At 43.0% G+C, this 21914-nt stretch overlaps 1 protein-coding gene across 2 annotated transcripts in view; it reads right to left on the bottom strand.

The window, feature by feature from the left end:
• CNTNAP5 (contactin associated protein like 5) overlaps positions 1-21914 on the bottom strand; it is an 886717-nt gene that overhangs the window by 433872 nt on the left and 430931 nt on the right. The window contains exon 7 of one of the 2 annotated variants that reach the window (XM_010356733.2): positions 20974-21114. In XM_010356733.2, coding sequence (XP_010355035.1) covers positions 20974-21114 — 141 coding nt within the window. Of the gene's footprint in view, positions 1-20970; positions 21115-21914 lie in introns of both variants that reach the window. The other variant, XM_030916676.1, reaches the window with a different exon arrangement.

Here is a 21914-nt window from a genome sequence, read left to right as displayed (position 1 = left end):
TACACCTATATAGTATTTATGATTGCTTTGATAAAATTGCAGGTGACTTCTTTTCTTTCTGCTTTTTCTGTGTTTACACAATTTCCTATAATTTATAAGCATTCTTTTTTTCATGAATAATGGTAATGCAATGTGATTTACAAGATATTTATTGGCTTATATTTTGGTTGTTGAGTTACATTGCTGAGAAGACTGTGATTCTTATACTTTTCCAGAGCAGTCTTAGCCCTAATGATCTCTGGACTCTTACGAATCATGGAGACTGACTGTTTCCTATAGTGCATATGAGGGTTGCAAAAATCTTTGGGTCACAAGGCAGAAGTTTAACCTAAATGCCGTGGATTGTCAAATCCTAGTATTAAATCCTAGTATAAAATTCAATTTTGTGGGTACAAACATGGGGAAAAAAAAGATCCTATATTTTCTTGGTCTTTGCCAATCGTCACAAGGAATTAAAAGTTTGATAAAATGCACTCTAGTTTACTAGAAGCCTACAGAGAAAGCATTTGGTCTTGCTGCAATGTGGAGGAATGATAGCTCATTCCATGTGTATGGGCACATATAATCCTCCACCAATGTCATCTTCCGGGGCTGCTGGATCTTCTGTTTACCTTGGGAAGCTAGCATTGAAGTTTCTGTAACAAAGGTCAGATATTCAGCTGCACAAACATACTGACCTTACAGGCATCCACCATGTGGCATGTATAAATGAAGTAAATGGTGGGTTTTAGAGCAGACCCTCAACCTAAAATTTGTTTGGATTCGAAATTTCTGTCAGACACGTCGTATGTGGCTTACGAAGGCTATGTATGTTCATTTAGCTTTGTTCTTTATCTCAGAGTCACATTCTTAAAGACCTAGTCAATCTGTTATTTTTTATACTTAAATTATCGTTACTATTTTTAAAGATAAGGTATTTATTTAGCTACTGAATTTCCTTGATGCAATGGGAACGAATATGAACATCCTTCAGAGGGCTTGCTTCCAAGGCTGACGTAGGGCATATTTTGGACCTTGTTACAGCATCAGGGAAAACACTGAAGTAATCACTAGCCACTATGGGGGAGACTGGATAACCCCATGGGAAGATGTGCTGTCAGAGTGATGAGCTGAACTAAGGTATTAGACAAACGTAGAAAGAAATGGCAGGGAAATAAAACAATTTCAGCAGAAGACAATAAGCTATGTAAAACAATTTTTAGGTTAAATATGAATAAGTTTTTGTGAGAATTATCGTAAATCTTCACGTAGAGAGGTAAATTATTAGAGTACTTCTAATTCACGTCCACCTATACAGTGTTCTAAACTTTTTGAGTATGAGATAATGCTTTTTAATGTAATAAATTACATGGGTCCATAATAAAAGTAGTAGTTTCACTAATTTTTATGGAGCATATACATAATGACAAAGTTAAATCAATAGACATTTTACTAATTACAAGAGCCTAGGCCTATGTTTGTGGTTTTGGACTTCATCCATTTGTGAGACATGCTGGTATTGCATAAAACTGTGATCAGGTGACATATGAAACCGTGGAAATATGTATGTCTCCTTTTGTCTTCCCAACTCTCTTTTCCAGATGTCCAAAGTTTCTAGTTTTTAATCTAAATTTTTAAAAGAAGAAAAGAGATTGGCAGTTGTGTCAGTTACTCATTCTGAAGTTCAGTTCCAAAGCCACTCTTGTTTGCCCTGCATTTTTTTTTTTTTTTTTACATTTAAAAAATTGTTATTTCAATAGTTTTGGGTAAATTGGTGGTGTTTGGTTACATCGATAAGTTCTTTAGTGGTGATTTCTGAGATATTGATGGACCTGTCACCCAAGCAGTGTACACTGCACCCAGTTTGTAGTCTTTTATCCCTCACCCTCCACCCAAGCTTCCCCGCAAGTCCCCAAAGTCCATTATATTATGATTATACGTTTGCATCCTCATAGCTTAGCTCCCACTTACAAGTGAGAACATCTGATGTTTGATTTTCCATTACTCAGTTACTTCACTTAGAATAATAGTCTCTAATTCCATCCAGGTTTCTCCAAATGCCATTATTTTGTTCCTTTTTATGGCTGAGTAGTATTCCATGGTTCTTGTATACCACATTTTCCTTTTCCATTTGGTTGATGGGTATTTAGGCTAGTTCTATATTTTTTCAATTGTGCATTGTGCTGCTATAAACATGCAAGTCCAAGTGTCTTTCTCAAATAGGGACTTATTTTCCTCTGGGTAGACACCTAGTAGTGGAATTGCTCGATCAAACGATAGTGGAGTTGGACCCCGCAAACATCTCTCTTTTGTCAACTGGTTGAATCTTATGCTTTGTCCATAAGGGGCACTAGAGGGCCACTGCAGGGTGACAGAGGCCGGAAGATGCTTCCAGGTTCCTGTCCTCCATTACTGTTATTCAGTGGGAGGCCCAGGGACTCTGCAAGGTTGAGCCCCAGCTTCAGTCTCCCCACAGCCATTAGCTTTTGCAGGAAGCTGAGACCTAAGTTCTCCAGCAAGTTTCTTTGCTATCTGTATGCTATGTGTTCCCCTGGTAACTGCACCTTCTTGAAGAGGCCTGAATCTCAGTCTGGGAGGTGGGCAGAGAGAACATTTCTAGTCCTTATTCCTTCACTGTCCATCGTTTCTCAAGTTAGAGAAAGTACATGATTTTTTGCACATGCTATTTCTGGACAATGTGGAGTCCTATTTACCTGTTTTAGTAGTTATCCACCTTCTACTAGAAAGCCACTTTACATAATTTGTTTTGCATTTTCTAATAACTCATACCTTGACACATAGAAATGTCTTCTAAATCTTGTGACAAAAGGTGAAGCATTTCTAAGAAGCCAGCCCAACTGGCTCACATGGAAAAAATCCAGTGTCGGGTCCCTACTTACTATGCGTTATGGTGATTCAACAAGGAACACTTATAGAAGGTTATTAGGAATTTATAAAAACACAGTTTTATTTTACATATAAATGTTTCTTTGTCTAAAATTTAACCTGGAGTTCTTGGGCTACTATCCCTGGATGAGCTTCACAGGCATCAATGAAGTCTCAACAATGTTATGTGAAGTAAAACGTGTTCATGGTTTTCATTACATTCTTAAACGGGTGTGTGCCCTATAAAATACTAATAATTGCGGATCTATAAACTTTAGTGTTGTACTTGTAAAAGGCCATTTGTCGAGCAGGCTAGAGATTACTCACAGGACTATGGTCTTCATGGGCAACATGTGAGAAGAAATGATGAGCAGAGTGAGGCAATAAAAATAATTATGATAATATTATCAGCTCTTAGTGATTCAATGCCTATAATATCCTAGGAGTCACTCAATATATGTAAAGTAGGCATTATTATCTCTACCTTGTAGATGAAGGATACTGAAGCAGCGACAGCTTAAAAGACTTATCTAAATTTTGTATCCATTATGTGGTAAGGCTGGGATTTAATCTTACTTCCTTCAAATATTATCCTCTTCCTCAACACCTAGTACCCTCATCTATACCCATTTCCTGACCATATGTCACATATTTAACAACATGGGTGACATAAAAGCGTGTTTCTTTTCTATAACTAGGGTGACAGGAATAACTCTTGCAAAGAAATAGACTAGAATAAAGCTTGTTGTATCCCACAGTCCCACCTTGAGCTTTTGCATCTACATGTCCCAGCCAAGTTCCTGCACTTACATAAAGTCTTTCCTGAACCTACTATCCCTGTGATTTCTCCTTTCTAACTCTTGTAAGCTATGTTTGAGTCTTGCCACTGGATGCAGTACCTGTGGCTGTGGTAGTTGGAAGCAGTGTCAAGATCCACAGGCTGGGGCTGTGGTGAAAGAAAGGAAGTTGAAAAACCAAATGGGAAACCAGAATTGTGATGAGTGATCGAGACGGAGAAACAAACAAAAAGTAAGGGTCAAACCATAAGGGCAAGTGAGATAAAAAGGGGAAGGGTGGCGGTGAAAGAACACATCACAGCCTTGAGCACATCACATCCCCCCATATGCCTCCACTTCCTGGGCCCGACACAAACACATCACAGCCTTGAGCAATGCCTCCACTTCCTGGGCCCGAAACAAACACCTTCCTCCATTTATCTCAAAGAAAAACAACACCTGGAGAATCTCCGATAAGTTTACAACCATTTGTAAAAGCGCAGGAACCGATAAGAAAGCTGCTAAAAGTATAATTTAAAATGTAAACCAATTGTAATGCTGTAGCCTAGAGAAATGCCTTGTTCCTCTGTAACCTGACAAGTCCTGTTTACCTCGAGCTATAAAAAGCAAGCACACGCATTGTTCCGGGCCCTCTTGTATGTTGTGGAACGGAGGGACCAAGTTCGAACTTGCATTAAAGATCCTTGCCGCTTGGCTTTGACTCTGGACTCTGGTGGTCTTCTTCGGGGAACAAACGGTCTGGGCATAACATTTGGGGGCTCGTCCGGGATTCCCCCAAGCCCACCAGACCCCCGGTCAATGGATCTACTAGGATCGATCTGCTAATAGGTGAGCTGGCTCGTCTCGTCTTTGTTTTTCTGTCTGTGTCCGTTCTGAACCTGCGGCTCTCTAAGTCCGCTCTGAGGCTGTTAGCCTGTCTGAATTCGCGGCTCTCTGAGTTCGCTCTGAATCTGTGACTCGCGAGGTCTGAAGCTGAAAGCTGGCATAAGTCCTGGCGGACGCGCTATAGGACAGCCAGCAGAGACTGGTGGGAGACGTCCCCCGGCTCTCATCTGATTCTTGTCTGCACTTATTCTGACCCAGATTTCTGGAGCGCGCCTGCGACTGACATAAACTTGTTGTTGATATTCCACAACTCACTTTTCCCTTTCAGGACCTGTTCCAGCAACTCACTTTTCCCTTGCAGAACCTGTTCCAGCAACTCACTTTTCCCTTGCAGGACCTGTTCCAGCAACTCACTTTTCCCTTGCAGGACCTGTTCCAGACACCACTCGGGCGCTACTGTTCAAGATGGGTAATACCCAGAGCACTCCCCTATCTCTCCTTACAAGTAACTTCAAGGATGTTAGGGCAAGGGGCCATGATCTTGGTATGGACATCAGGAAGGGAAAGCTAATTACTCTGTGCCGCTCCGAGTGGCCCGCCCTTAACGTAGGGTGGCCACCTGAAGGGACATTCTGTCTCCCTGTCATCACTAGAGTAAAGTCCAAGGTTTTCCAGCCTGGGCGTGCTAATCACCCGGATCATATCCCATATATCCTCATATGGCAGGATATAGCTGGGAACCCGCCCCCTTGGCTGTCCCCTTTCCAATTAGCCTCTGAACCCTGTAAGGCACTGGTTGCTCGGCCGCTAAAATCCAAGCAACCGACTGCCCCCCCCATCCTGTTCTACTGGATAGCGAGGACCTTCTGTCCACAGAACCCCCTCCATACCCCTCCGGTCCCCAGGTCTCAGCCCCCCGGGAGGAACCGCGGGAGGGAGCAGGCGAACGGGAAGCGGCCGGCGCGCCTGTACCCGCTGAAAATGAAAGCAACTCCGAAGGGCCGGCGGGGCGGACGCGAGGGCGTACTTTGCGGGTTCCCCCTCCCCAGCTGCCTGACTCCACAGTGGCGTTACCCCTTTGGGAAATAGGGCCCCCAGATGACACGGGAATCCCCAGGTTCCAGTACTGGCCATTCTCCACCAGTGATCTATATAATTGGAAGACTCAGAGTGCTCGGTTTTCAGACAACCCCAAAGATTCAATGGCTTTACTGGATAGTGTTATGTTCACCCACCAGCCCACCTGGGATGATTGTCAGCAGCTCCTCCGGATCTTGTTCACAACGGAGGAGCGAGAAAGAATACAGGTAGAAGCTAGAAAGCTGGTCCCGGGGGACGACGGTCAACCGACCGCCAACCCCGACCTCATAAATGCGACTTTTCCTCTGTCCAGACCGGCGTGGGACTACAACACGGCAGAAGGTAGGGGACGGCTACACCTTTATCGCCAGACTCTAATGGCAGGTCTCCGGGCGGCTGCTCGCAAGCCCACCAATTTGGCTAAAGTATACTCTGTTCTGCAGGGAAAGACAGAAAGCCCGGCTAGCTACTTAGAAAGATTAATGGAGGCCTTTAGGCAGTATACCCCTATAGACCCAGAGGCCCCGGGAAGCCAAGCAGCTGTTGTGATGTCTTTTGTAAATCAGGCAACCCCAGACATTAGAAAGAAACTCCAGAAATTAGAGGACTTAGAGGGAAAACAGCTTCAGGACCTTCTTCAGATAGCCCAGCGGGTTTACAATAATAGAGATACCCCAGAGGAAAAAATGACCAAGGTCCTGGCAGCGGTTGTACAAAAAGAGCATCTACAGCCAGAGAACACCCAACCTAAGCAGTCCCCCAGATATAACAACCTGAGCAAAGACCAATGTGCCTACTGTAAAAAAGCTGGCCACTGGGCAAGAGACTGCCCCAAAAAGAAACAACAAGGACGGGGACCCCCTAGGTCTACACCCGTACTAGTCACTCAAAACGAGGACTAGGGAAGACGGGGTTCGGTCCCCCTCCCCGAACCCAGGGTAACCTTGCAAGTGGAGGGGTCCCCAGTTCAGTTCTTGGTCGATACGGGAGCACAGCACTCAGTCCTAGTTGAAACTGATGGAAAATTATCCTCCAAGTCCTCGTGGGTACAAGGGGCCACAGGAATTAAGAAGTACCCCCGGATGACACAAAGAACAGTAAATCTCGGAGCCAAGAATGTAACCCACTCCTTCTTGGTTATCCCTGAGAGCCCCTGTCCTCTACTGGGGAGAGACCTGCTGACTAAAATGGGAGCACAGATCCATTTCCTCCCTGAGGGGCCCATCGTGACCAATTCCCAAAATCAGCCCATGCCCGTCCTGACCATAACCTTAGAAGATGAGTACCGCCTCCACCAGGAGCAGGTGGCCCCTGACCAGGACATAGCAACCTGGCTTCAACAATATCCAGGAGCCTGGGCAGAAACGGGAGGTTTAGGACTAGCAAAGCACCGTCCTGCCTTGTTTGTCGAACTCAAGCCTGGGGCAGACCCCGTTCGGGTGCGTCAATACCCAATGCCCCTAGAGGCCAAAGAAGGAATTACGCCCCACATCCGTCAGCTCCTCGACCAAGGGGTCCTTCGGCCCTGTCACTCACCCTGGAATACTCCCTTGTTGCCGGTACGGAAACCTAATAGCGGGGAGTACAGACCTGTACAGGACTTAAGGGAAGTCAATAAGAGAGTTATGGACATACATCCAACTGTGCCTAACCCGTACACCCTCCTGAGTACTCTAAACCCTAAACACCAATGGTATACTGTTTTAGATTTGAAGGATGCCTTCTTCAGTTTGCCTTTAGCCCCTCAGAGCCAAAAGCTTTTCGCCTTCGAGTGGACTGACCCTGAAAGGGGCATAAGCGGCCAACTGACATGGACCAGACTGCCGCAGGGATTCAAAAACTCTCCTACCCTGTTCGATGAGGCCCTCCATGAAGACCTGGGTGAGTACCGACGCAAACACCCTGAAATAACCTTACTGCAGTATGTTGATGACCTCCTGATTGCTCCCGAGACCCGAGAAGCTTGCCTCCAAGGGACCAAGAGTCTCTTACAAGCTCTAGGGAGTTTAAGCTACCGGGCTTCGGCAAAGAAAGCTCAAATCTGTAAACCAGAAGTAACATGTCTGGGGTACCTGCTAAAAGGAGGGCAGCGCTGGTTAACAGATGCCCGGAAGCAGACTGTTCTGCAGATCCCCAGGCCACAATCCACCCGACAAGTAAGGGAATTCCTGGGGTCGGCAGGATTTTGTAGACTATGGATACCTGGGTTTGCAGAGCTGGCTAAGCCCTTATATCAGGCAACACAGGGACAGCAGCCATTTGATTGGACAGAAGAAGCCGAGTCAGCTTTCCAACAGATTAAAATCGCCCTACTCTCTGCGCCTGCACTGGGACTGCCTGACGTCACTAAGCCCTTCCACTTATACGTGGACGAGAGTAAGGGCGTCGCCAAGGGGGTGCTGACTCAGAACTTAGGCCCCTGGTGGAGGCCAGTCGCCTACCTGTCAAAGAAATTAGACCCAGTGGCTGCCGGGTGGCCCCCTTGCCTCCGAGTGGTCGCAGCCACGGCCCTGATGGTACAAGATGCTGATAAACTTGTCTTGGGACAAGAATTACGGGTCGTTGCCTCACATGCCATCGAAGGTGTACTCAAACAGCCGCCTAACCGATGGATAAGCAACGCCCGGCTCACCCACTAGCAAGGACTACTATTAAATCCCCTTAGAATAACTTTCCTGCCCCCAACAACCTTAAACCCTGCCTCGCCGCTGCCCAACCCAGACCTGGACGCGCCGCTCCATAATTGCACCGAGATATTAGCCCAGGTGCACGGAGTTCGAGAGGACCTGCAGGACCGCCCACTTCCTGACACCGACTTCGTTTGGTTCACCGATGGGAGTAGCTTCATACACCGAGGCCAGAGGTATGCTGGAGCAGCGGTGACTTCAGAGACTGAGGTAATCTGGGTGGAACCCCTGCCCCCGGGGACATCGGCCCAGAGGGCCGAACTGATAGCGCTCACCCAAGCTCTTACCTTAGGGGCAGGGAGGAAACTGACAGTATACACAGATAGCCGATACGCTTTCGCTACGGCACACATACATGGGGCCATTTACAGGGAGCGAGGGTTGCTAACGGCTGAAGGAAAGAGATAAAAAATAAGCAAGAGATCCTAGCCCTGCTAACAGCCCTATGGAAACCAGAAAAATTGGCTATTGTACATTGCCCAGGGCACCAGAAGCCAACCACTCCAACTGCTCAAGGCAACTTTCTGGCAGACCAAACTGCAAGGAGTGTGGCAAAGGCTCCCAGTCAGCTCCTTGCACTCCAGCTCCCTGATCCGGGCCCCCGGGACCTGCCGTATCACCCTGATTATTCAGAACAAGATCTCCAGTGGATCGACAAACTTCCCCTGAAACAGATCCAGAATGGGTGGTGGACTGATACTAATGACCAAATTATCCTACCAGAAAAATTAGGACAGCAAGTGTTAGAACACATCCACCGATCCACCCATCTGGGTGCCCGGCGGATGACAGACCTGATCAGACGCTCCAAGCTCAAGATCAGTCGCATGGCGGAGATGGCCAGCAGCATCGTGACGAGTTGCAAAGTCTGCCAGCTTAGCAACGCCTATCCCCAATCTCAGGCTGCTGCAGGAACAAGGCTCAGGGGAACCAGGCCCGGTATCTACTGGGAAGTAGATTTCACTGAGGTAAAGCCAGGAAAATACGGGTATCGGTACTTACTTGTCTTTGTAGATACTTTTTCAGGGTGGACTGAAGCATTTCCGACCAAAAGAGAAACCGCTCAGGCTATAGCAAAGAAAATTCTGGAAGACATCCTCCCCAGGTATGGCTTTCCCATCCAGATAGGGTCAGATAATGGGCCGGCCTTCGTTGCTAAGGTGAGTCAGGATTTGGCTTCCATTCTTGGGGCTAATTGGAAATTACATTGCGCTTACAGGCCCCAGAGTTCAGGACAGGTAGAGAGGACGAATCGGACCTTAAAGGAGACCTTAACTAAATTGACTATGGAGACTGGCGCTAATTGGGTGGTCCTTCTCCCCTACGCTCTGTTCCGGGCCCGTAATACCCCTTACAGACTGGGCCTTACCCCTTATGAAATCATGTATGGCAGACCCCCACCCCTGGTTCCCAGCCTAAAAGATGATCTGCTCAAATCTGAAACAGAAAATGTCTCTGAAATCTTGTTTTCCCTACAAGCCTTGCAGAAAATTCATCAGGAAATCTGGCCTAACCTGCAGGAATTATATGAGACCGGACCTCCACCGACACCCCATCCGTACCAGCCGGGAGACTGGGTCCTGGTCAAGCGACACCGGCAAGAGACCTTAGAACCCCGGTGGAAGGGACCACTTCAAGTACTCCTAACCACACCCACCGCCCTGAAGGTAGAAGGCATCGCGTCGTGGATCCACTACACCCACGTCAAACCGGTGGACCCAACCTCCGACCTTCTCAGACCCGTCACAGTAGCGACTGAAGCACCGACCACGTGGACTGTGGACAAAGCTAAGAACAACCCCTTAAAACTCACCCTGCGCCGACAGCATAGCTCACTGCAAAAACATGCAGCTAGGTAGTCTAATCCTAATGTTAGTCGCCCTAGTGGCCGCTGGGGCAAACACAAAACCAGTTCCTAACCCCTTTGTCTGGAGATTCTGGCTTTATGAGAACCGAACCCACCCTGGGCAACCTCATAAGCCCGGGAAATTATTGGCCAGTGCTGATTGTCCCTCCTCAGGGTGCAGTGCCCCAATTTTGCTGAATTTTACTGGTTTTCAGATAGCCAAACCAGTGGCACCAATGATATGTTCTGAGTTTGATCAGACTAAGTACAATTGTAAACACTATTGGTGGCACCAAAACGCAGGCTGCCCCTACAGTTACTGTAAAATGCACCCAGTCAGAGGGTGGAACGAGCAATCCGGGTGGAACTTCTACCAGCAGGGTGGAGGCGGTATCTATACTTGGATAGTTAAGGACCCTTGGAACTCCCGCTGGATCACGCCTCAACATGGGGCTGTATACTATTCCTCTTCCTCCACGTGGCCTAGTAGTCACCTCTATCTGTGGCGTGGCCTAGTTCAAGTACGGCCCCTGGTCCATGGGGATATCCAGCGACAGGAAGACAGACTAACACAAGAATTACGCCCTTTCTCCTGGTTAGAATTATTACAAGAAGGATTAGAACTTGCCAACCTTACAGGACTTCACAGCTTGTCTGGCTGCTTTCTGTGTGCCACCCTAGGGCATCCACCACTAACCGCTGTCCCTCTGCCCTGGGAATCCTCCACCCAAACTAGGGACTTTCAGAATCTCACGGACGCCCCCATTCTTAATGTGCCACTGTACCTGAACCCCAGTCAGGAAAAGTTTCCCTACTGTTTTTCAGGCACTAACTCCAGCCTCTGTAGCATCACTGTAACGCCCCCTAGAACCACCCTAAGAGCCCCGCCAGGCATATTCTTTTGGTGTAATGGAACATTATCTAAGAATCTACCTGGTCCCTCTGTAACCAACCTACTGTGTCTTCCTGTCACATTAGTTCCCCGGTTAACTCTACTAACTGCCGGCGAGTTCCTGGGGTATACCGGTAACTGGACTAGTGCTGCTATTCATCCAGCCCCTAGACCGAGACCTACACGAGCAATATTTCTCCCCCTCATTGCGGGAATCTCCCTCACATCATCCCTCATTGTGGCTGGACTGGCCGGGGGAGCCCTAGGCCACACCCTCATAGAAAGCAACAAATTGTACCAACAATTTGCTGTGGCTATGGAGGAGTCAGCTGAGTCTCTTACCTCCCTTCAGCGACAGCTCACATCCCTAGCTCAGGTGACCTTGCAGAACCGGAGGGCCCTAGACCTACTCACTGCTGAAAAAGGTGGTACATGTATGTTCCTGAAAGAAGACTGTTGCTTCTACGTAAATGAATCAGGGCTTGTAGAGAACCGGGTCCAACAGTTACGTAAGTTAAGCATAGAAATGAGAAAATAGCAGTTTGCCTCAGCTGCAAATCAATGGTGGAATTCCTATCTGTTCTCTCTGTTAGCCCCCTTCCTTGGACCCCTGCTAAGTCTGCTGTTTCTGCTTACCATAGGACCTTGTGTTATAAACAGAATTTTGCGGTTTGTCAAGGAAAGGTTTGACACCATACAGCTCATGGTCCTCAGAGCTCAATACCAAACTGTGGACACTGAAACGGAGTCAGACCTATAGGACCCAAGATTGGCTCCAGAGGTACCTGAGAGAGGGGGAAACGAAAGAACACATCACAGCCTTGAGCACATCATATCCCCCCATATGCCTCCACTTCCTGGGCCCGACACAAACACATCACAGCCTTGAGCAATGCCTCCACTTCCTGGGCCCGACACAAACACATTCCTCCATTTATCTCAAAGAAAAACAACACCTGGAGAATCTCCGATAAGTTTACAACCGTTTGTAAAAGCGCAGGAACCAATAAGAAAGCTGCTAAAAGTATAATTTAAAATGTAAACCAATTGTAATGCTGTAGCCTAGAGAAATGCCTTGTTCCTCTGTAACCTGACAAGTCCTGTTTACCTCGAGCTATAAAAAGCAAGCACACGCATTGTTCCGGGCCCTCTTGTATATTGTGGAACGGAGGGACCAAGTTCGAACTTGCATTAAAGATCCTTGCCGCTTGGCTTTGACTCTGGACTCTGGTGGTCTTCTTCGGGGAACAAACGGTCTGGGCATAACAGCGGCTGTCAAATGGTGGCCAGGAGAGCAGAAAGGTCTGAGGGGATGGCCAAGGCCAGGGCATCTGCTATGAACTCTGAGTCCTGCAAAGGTAAGACCATGCCAGGTGTGTAATTTCTGAGAGCAGAGAGGATGCTTCTCTTTGACAAGAAGGATCATTTGCTGTAAACATAGTAGATGTTCTATAAGTACATTTTAGTGACAATAATGACTCAAGTGCTGAGTTATGCCATGTTGTATATGTATGAAATTCACAGAAAGAAAGGTATTATGAAACTGAGAGTCTGAAAGGGGCCCTGAGGAGAAGGTGGGACAAGGAGTGCACCTGGACAGGGTGGGCAGACAGCACATTCAACGCTCCCTGCTGCCCTACTCCGTGGTAGATGCTGTTATAGATTACAGCAGCCTTCTCTACACACTCTGAATACAGCCCTGCAGTGTTTCTCAGCACTGTGCTCCAGAAAGATACTGACGATGGCTGGAGTTGATAAGGCATGGAGGGCATGCAGCAGTTGCCTAGGAGCCTGTTCTAATGGTAATTCCATTTTTAATAATTTCAGCCTTCCACATTACTTGCTATGTAGCCACTGGTCTGAAGTTTCTAGTGGCTTCCTGAAACCTGGGCTTGCCTGTCTGTCTTCCTGTGCCCCCTAGGTCTCCCTACAATGTAGCAATTCCAGGTTTCTGGGTTAGCACAGCCTGGGGGCTCCAGAACCCTGGTTTACCTCTGAGAACCAGGTGAATATTTTGAGCATTGCCCTGGTTCAGGACGTGAACCCTACCAGTGAGTTTGAAGAAGGATGGTTAGTTTGGGGCTGGGTCAGGAAAGAGGTAAAGGAGAAAAAAAGGCAGCTTGGCTGGCATGGGAGAAACACAACATACAAAGGCTGAGAGGAGGATGTGCATGGAGTGAATTCCAGAAACAGCGAGTAATCCGGGTCTGGTTAGAAAAGAGGCCACACCAGTGAGAAACTGGGAAGCAAACTTTTATATGTAGGACAAACTGATTATAACAGTTTTGAAACACTCACATAAAAGTTTCTATTCACCTTGAAGAAATACAAGAGCCACTGGAAACAGAAGGCTGAGTTTCTGGGGAAGCGCTTTGACCCTTTGCAGCACTCGCCGCCTTCTCCTTCAACCCAGATGGAGAGTCTTCCAGCCAGATGCAGAGACAGGAGCCGCTGGGAGCCAGGCAGCAGTGGGATTCCACACTCTGCCCTTTGCTGCCCTCCTTCCTTTCTCACACCAAAGGCAAGGATTCCGCCCTCAAGCTCTTACATCTCAAGAGACACCCAGGAGAGATTTCTTTGGCAAATAACAAAGTACACAGGGGCCATTTCTGAAACACCTCATTGGTCTTCAATACTCAGAGATCAGTGCTGTTCACGGATCTGCCCAGCCTTCTATTATTTTTTTCTTCACTTTGACATGAAAGTCATTCAGGACCCTAAAAAATAGTAAATGCCTAATAAAAACGAATAAAACCTGATAGTGGATTGCTTTCCATAAGAGGAGGAAGAAGACTGTGAAAGGCACAGCCACTAATATATATCATTGACATTCCCTAATCCTGAGTATATTTTTTTCATATAAAACGTGGATAATAATGTCTGCCTCCTGCCTGCCACACACAGAAGTTTCAGGGACAGAGGATCTCTAATAGAACCACAGCTCATCAATCAGCCCTCCAATGACTGCCCCTCCAGTGCTAGCACCGTGATCTGTGGCCTTGTCTATAAGTTCTCTGACATAAGGTATCTTCAAATGGAGGAGTGGTCATTGCGGTTATTATTGCGGGTACAAGAGCATAAAAAGAATATGATCAGCTCATTACTTGGATGTTTTGCATAGAGGAGGCACATCTGAGGTCATTTCAACTTCTACGTGGCCCACTCTTTTAAAAAGCACTTGAAGATTCAAATGACTTGAAAAGTATCAGGTGAAACTAGCAGGATAAGCCGTTTCCTGTGTACACTGCCAGCGGGCATGGAACGTGGTGTGGTTTTATGCAATGTTGGTTGAGTCAAAAACTCATAATCTTTGACCCAATAATATTCATTTCCAGTTATCTGTTTTAAATTTCAGAAAATTATTTTCCCACTATGGCTGTAATCTCAATATTATTTTTAGCAGAAAAAAATTCAAACAAATCAAATTTCAACACAGCAGATTCTTACATGAACTATGGTAAATTGATTCCGTGCTGAAATAGTATTTGTAAATAGAGAAAAAACAACTTTTAATAAAAGTTTTAAAAACAATGAAAATACTTTAAAAAGGTAAAATGTAAAATTGTCAATAAACTGTGGTCTATGATAGACAAATATACATTTAAAGTGTGGAAATGAAATACCTATAATAGATGAGAACAGTGTTTTCCTCTCTGGCTGGTCGCATACCCTATTCTTGTATTTTGCAAATTTTCAATTTACATAGAAATATTTTTAAAACATTCTGAAGAAATTTTCTTTAATACTTTACATGATAATTTTATCAGATGAGCAAAAGAAACTGGTTACATTTACTCATCTGATAGAAAGGAAAAGTCATAACACTAATTTCAGGAAAAAGAATTTTCAGAGAAGATGACTGCTATAGTTTTTTTTATCCTCCAGTTTCTGAAATTCATATATTGAAATTTAATCCCCAATATGTTGTTATTAGGAGGTAAGGCCTTTCAGGAGGTGATTAGGTCATGAGGTCATGGGATTAATTTCTTTGCAAAATAGCCCCAAGGGACTTTGTTTGTTTTTCCCCTACTTGAGAAAGGAGGAGGACACAGTGAGAATTGTGAGGTCTACAACCTGGAAGGGAGCCCTCAGCCGAACCTGACCGTCCTGGAAATCTGATCTCAGATTTTCCAGCCTCCAGAACTGTGAGAAATAAATTTCCCTTATTCATAAACTAGCCAGTTTATGGCATTTTGTTATAGCTGCCTTAATGGACTAAGATTTTAACCATTATACTATTAGCTTTGCCTTTTCTCTTTAAGGCACATTATTCTTCATATGACCTTGAAACTATTTAATTCCAATATTCCTGAAGAAAGGAAGGAAGCAATTGTTCAGGGAGTGAGTAACTTGAGAATGATTTTTCCTGTGTATGAGGAGCATACAGAATAGATGCAGGTGATGTGGATGTCAGATTGGTCAAACGGAAGTAGAAGACAGCAGGAATGAGAAGAGAGAAGACACAATATGTTAGTCGCTTTTTCAAATGATTCATCCCATCACGAGAAAGCATCATTTATCACAGAGCATACTCACAGAGATGAAACATGATCCCGGAGACAAGCTGAAGAGATTATAAGCTTTACTAGACAGTAGGGAGTTTTCTCTGAGCAATTTCCATGAGCCTTTGGGTCACAGGGAGGTAAGATAAAGGTGCCTGTCACTACGTGTGTGTGTATGTGTATGTGTGTGCACCTGTAGATGTAAATGTGTGTGGGCTCTCATGTCCACACTAATCTCTTACATGTAACTCTGACAGTGAGTGTTTGCTTGGCTTTAGAGCCATAAGAAATAATCAACCATACTCCAACAAGTTGCGTGACAGCAGAGATGCAAACGAAGGGCAACATGCTTCAAGAGTGCTCACTGTTGTTACTCCTCAATACATCTGTTATACCCAAGCCTATCAAGCAACACGCTTTTAAGTTCCTTATTTTAAAGGAGTCTATCATTTGATAAAATCTGAAGTAACGATTTTCATGAAATTTTCTCAAACAAACGAGATGATTAAGTTTGTAATATATTTACTGCAAACCCACTTCACGACTTATGGTTTGGGAGCAAACAGAAATTCAGATTCAGGAAAGAACAGAAGCTACTTCCAATCAACTTTTATTATTTGGAACTGTATGTGACTGCATTAATTAGCTATCTAAAATGGCAAATAAATATTGGCTTATATACCAACTTCAGTTGAATGGATTTATAGATGTTTTTACTAACAGCTCCAATATATTGGGTGCTTAGTGTGTGCCATGCACTGCACTAAGCATATTAGAGATTTAATCTTCACTAACACTTTGAAGTAGATACTATAATTGTCCTCATTTTATGTATGAGGGTACTGAAGTTTCATAACTTTCTCAAGATCCCATAGCTGAATAAGCCATGGAGTGGGTATGAACAACCTAGGAAGTCAATGTTTCAGTCATGATTTTATTATGGATGCTTCCAGGAACACTGAAGGGAGATCTTTGGGTTTTCCTCTAGGGCAAACGAAAAGGTAACTTGTGATTATTTAGAAATTTCAACCGTGGGGTTGGGAGTATTATTATATAGGCTTAGTATTGGCCATTGCCCATCCAATTCCCTGATTCCAATTATTTGGAGACAAAGGCACAGAAATGAATTGACATAGTCAATTAGCTCCAAAGCTAAACTAAAGTCTTCCTGTTAGTTATTTGCATTAAAATAATGCATTAAATAATGCATTAAAATAATGCATTAAAATAATGCAAATAACTAACACAGTCAATTAGCTCCAAAGCTAACTAAAGTCTTCCTGTTAGTTATTTGCATTTTCTTCCCTTCTATTGAAGGCAAAGTGAAGTAACACATGAATTTCCATTATGATCTTTTAAATAAAAAACAAAATATTTTGGAACCTACAATGATGTGAGTGAAACTTCAACCAGCTCCCAGGTAATCATGTTATTCTCCTTGCCTCTGGGAGAGGGGATGTAAGACTCAGAAAGGACAGCTCAAAAAAGCATCATTTTTGATGGAGTGCAAGGTATGAAATTAATCATTTTCAGGAAACTATCACAGCAATATATTTCTTATACTACGTATATAATAATCGACATTACAGGTACTGTACATACACTTCAATGGGCCATTTGCTTTCTGATTGTTTATTATATAGTGCTGTATTAGCATATGATAAAGGATTTGAGGAAGAATAGTGAGGTATTTTTTATGTCTACTTTAAGCTGTTAGTTTTACTGCATTTTGGAATGTGGTGAATTGTCTTGACGTCAAATCGAGCTATAAAGACTAAATTGAATTATCCCTATGGAACAGCTGTTAAGTCTCGAGGGAGGGGGAAGGTCCCACAAGAAAGAGATGACAGATAGCAATGAGGATGGCTGCTGAATGCAGCCTGCTAGAGGGGCATACGTTAGATTAGGCAAAGGCTGGGGCTTCCGTGGGCCTTGAAACACATTTTATAATTTATGGGTAGTACCATACTCTTGCTGACTGATTTGTTGATCCCTTGAATCTGAACTTCCCAAGGCTTAATAATGCAAGAGAGTCTGCAAACACTAGGGAAGGACACAAATACCATTCCTTCCAAAAGCCCTTACTTAGCACCACAGTGACTTAGTGACTGGGAGCAAAGTTGATTTTGTAGCAGATATGGTGTCTTTGGGGGAAACTTTAAGCTTGACTACAGAAAGGGAAGAGTTTGTACTTCAGTATTTAACTGTGCAAACCATTGCTTCCCAAAAGAAATTCCTAAAGGAGATAGACTAGATATATAAATATGTGTGTGTGTATGTGTGTGCGTGCGTGTGCGCACGTACATGTGCAAGTGTATAGTGATGTGAATTCTCACTTAAGCAGGGTGTTGGAAGCAATTTGGAAGAGAAATAATGTACATTTTTTTCTTCTAAATTGTGAAGGTTAAAACTAAGGTTGCCTACCTGCACAATAAAACAATTTTCTTGGGATTTTTTTCCAAATACATTAGGGCTAAATGGATCCTTTATGCCTCATATTAACAATACTGCCAATTAAACCCTGAGGAGTAACGTATACTAGCAAAGTTTTAGGCAACTTAATAAGTGCTGTAGTAGTTTAAAAGTCACCACAACACTTGTTAAAGTTTTAGATAATGATTCTCTCAGAAAAGGAAATGGTGGAAGCTACCGATATTCAGAAACTGAAGTTTATTTCCCCTTGTTCCTTCTCATCTTCCTTTTTTTGCTTTGCTTATTCAGTAACTCTAATACACTTATCATTAAAGATATTTTTAACACATCACATATATAAATGCATTCTTTTTAAATATTATTATAGAGATCTTAGTTATTTATATCTAAAGCTCAGGCTTCTATACTTTTAAGTCCCAGTTTATGAACAATGAGTGTGCAATGTTTTTATAAGCTTACTGTTGTTTCAACTTGCTCTGCCACATCTTAGCAAAATGGTAGGTAGTGATGCCCTTTGATGTTGATGACATTAGGCTAATCTAAACTTCCCATAGTGCATGATCTCAATGTAGTGCCCCTGTGTCAGCAGATTGGACTCAAGGAAACTGATACGTTATGAAATATTTCTTGAAACTATATTTGGAAAGGGATAGGAATGAGTGTGCTTTCCATGGCCAAGACCACAAATCTAGAATCAAAAAGAAAAAAAATGTATTCATGAGCAAGTCAGTGCTTATGTTAATTAGGAGATGGTTGACCTAAGCTCATGTGGATAAGTTGCAGAATTTTTGGAAGCCTTAAGCATGAGCCAGAGATGGACAAGTAATGTCATTGGCTTTTCTAGAGTCAGTGAGGTAACTAATCCCTCCCTAGCATCATTCTAACTTTTCCAAACCGAAGGAGTCAGGGACTTGACACAAACCTTTTAAAATTCTGACAATCTTTAATCCAAGTGTTACTACCCAGGAGCATCCTCTGACTCACATCCTTGAATCCAATGGCAGTTTTCAAGAAAATGTGTGAATATGATACCCCAAAACAAAAATCAATATAGATTATATTTATCAAAGAAGAAAACAACCACAAAGTCATTTAAACCCATACAACTTCTCTCCCTAAGCCAAATGCCATAGAAAAGATTGTGGCCCCACTTCCATTGAGCCATGCTGTAGAGAGGTGCCCAAATTTCTGGCCAGGGTGGTACATGGGAAGATCAATCTGTGAATCTGTGGCTTACAAGAACAATTCTGAAGATCTGGGAATTTAATCATTGTCAGATAGAACCAAGTCTCTCCCTGTGTGTGGTATCAACTGAGATCACAAGGAAAGCCTAGACTTCTGCCCCTGGTGAGCTATCATGAGGAACACCCCTTCACCCCCCGCAGAAGCAGTCTCAGAGATGGTTTAATGGTGAGTCAGGACTGTCATCACCCTCCAGTGATATGAGGGGCATCTCTCTTCCACTCACACACAAACACTGTGATGTCACTGCAGGTCACATGGGAAGCAGTAATGAGTCTTTAATACTAATCCAAGCCAAACATATCCCTTGTGGTTTCAAGAGTTTTTCTTTACCTTTTGTCAATATTGGGCAAAAATATGAGTAAATGCAACAAACTCTCCTTCTCCTCTGGAATTCTCTACATGATGTCTGACATTGTAGCCAAAATAATACTACTCGAAATGGTTCTAAATATATAGAAATGGTTCTAAAAATACAATTGTTGAATGAAGACAATTATAAAGTAAATAAGGGAAAATAAAGGGATGTAAATGGAAATTAGCTTTCTACACATCAGTTAAATTGGTAAAATGATTAAACCAGTAAACTACAATAAGTTATGTATATATAATAAAATGTCTACATAAACCAGTAACAAAAGCTATACATAGATATACTCTAACACTAGATAAAGCAAAACAGAATTTTAAAAACTATCCAAGAAACACAGGAAGGTAGAGAAAATAGAGAATTTTTAAAAACTCAGAAAACAAAAATAAACGAGTATTAAGCCTAACACCTTCATTACATTAAATGCAAATTTGCTAAATAGACCAACTAAAAGACAGAAATTGAAAGCATGAATTAAAAAACCCTGACCCAACTATTTGTTGCTTATAAGAAACTCACTTCAAAAATAATGACATAGGCAGGTTAAAAGCAAAAGGATGGGAAAAGTTACACCACAAAGACATTTATAGGGGAAAAGCAAGAGTGACTATATTAATATCAGACAGACTTCAGAGCAAAGAGAGCTATCAGACAGATAATAATATTATATAATGATAAAAGAGTGAATCTACCAGAACACATGGCATACTAAATGTGTATGTACCAACAACAGAGCTACAAAATATATAAACCAAAAATGGAGAGAACTGGAGGGAGAAACAGAGAAATCGAATCGAAAGTTATTGTTGGAAACATCAGCACCTTTACTGAGTACCTACCCTGTGTAAGGCACTCTGTTAGTCATTGTGAATGCAGTAGTGAAAAGAAAAAACACGGTCCTGACCCTCATGAAACTCATTGTCTATTAGGGAAGCCAAACGTTACTTAATTAGAAAATCATTTAATTTGTCAGTGTGATAAATGAGAATCTCAAACACACGAAAAGTTTAATCTCCCTCATTTAAAATGAACTATTTTTAATATTAACAGTAAGTAGACAGATATGTAACTCCCAGGCCATAGAATTTAATGGAATATGTGGTTTTCTTGTTTCATCTTCCAAAGATAATAAGAAATTCATGTTGTCCCAATGTGGACTGCAAATACTACCCACAGCTGAAATATACTCCACAGTCAAAAAAAAAAATGAATTATCTGGATGGCCCTAATGTTTTTGTTTCTTCCACTAGTGCAATTTACACTGATTCAATACCTGTCATTCTCTTTCTCTCCAGTGTCACCTCAGAGACTGATGGGAACTCAGAGCATAAGATAAACATATTATGAATGGGTACAGGAATGGGCTGGTGAAAGCAAGACTTACCCCAAAGTGGTAGAAACCATCAAGACAAAACAGATGGGTCGACTTACCACAGTATAGATCTGATGCTTTCGTCTCTTAGCCAGGTCAATTATGTTTACTCCATTGTAGTAAAGGTTTTCGATGCATCCATGGAAGTTTTTCTTTAAAAAGGTTCCAGGTTTTCCTGGTACTGGAATTCCTCCAAAACTAAGCTTTTGGGGTGAAAATAAAAACAAACTCTTAGTTACAAGCTCTGAAAGATTAGGAAAGGAAAGTAAACACATGCGTTTTTGGTCGATTCAATTGTATGCACGAGCCAAGTGGCTCAAATAATTATAGATGCCACTTGATTACACATTTAAAAGGATACTGATTAGCCCAAGTAAAAATAACTGTAATTGCTTGCTTCTTAAAGGCCTATTTTAAAAAACCATTTTCACTTCCTTTCTGAACCTTTTAAATACTAAATAAAACAATAATTTACAGAAGGAGGGAAAAAGAAAAAGAAAATCAATGTCCTTTAAATTATTTCTTATCCAAGCATCTTAAAAGATATGGCCATACTAAAGCCAAGAGACAAACAAAACATACCTCTATTCAGCTACAGACGAACCTAGTTTAAAAGCCTATATTGTATGCAAAAAGTCTTATGCATAAGATTGTCCACAATTGTCATCTATAATGAAGAAAAACAGGAAATATTCCAAATGTTCTGTACCATTTTGTGAAGCAGGTAATTAAGAATCAATATGATGAAATTTCACTTGTCAATAATGATGCTTATTAAACATCTGTAATATGTTTATGGGAAGTAAATATAATGTTGATTTTAAAATGTAAGAGTTATAATTGGATATAAAGTATGATGTCAACAATAAGAAGTTGAGCATAAAGCATAGTCTGGGAGGAAATACAATGAATTGTTATTATTAGGTAGGTGCAAAAGCAGTTGCGATTTTTGCCACTAAAATAATGGCAAAAACCGCAATTACTTTTGCACCAACCTAATTTA

Source organism: Rhinopithecus roxellana, chromosome 14 (assembly GCF_007565055.1).
Source record: "Rhinopithecus roxellana isolate Shanxi Qingling chromosome 14, ASM756505v1, whole genome shotgun sequence".
Taxonomy (NCBI): domain Eukaryota; kingdom Metazoa; phylum Chordata; class Mammalia; order Primates; family Cercopithecidae; genus Rhinopithecus; species Rhinopithecus roxellana.
This window is presented reverse-complemented; position numbering and strand designations above follow the sequence as displayed.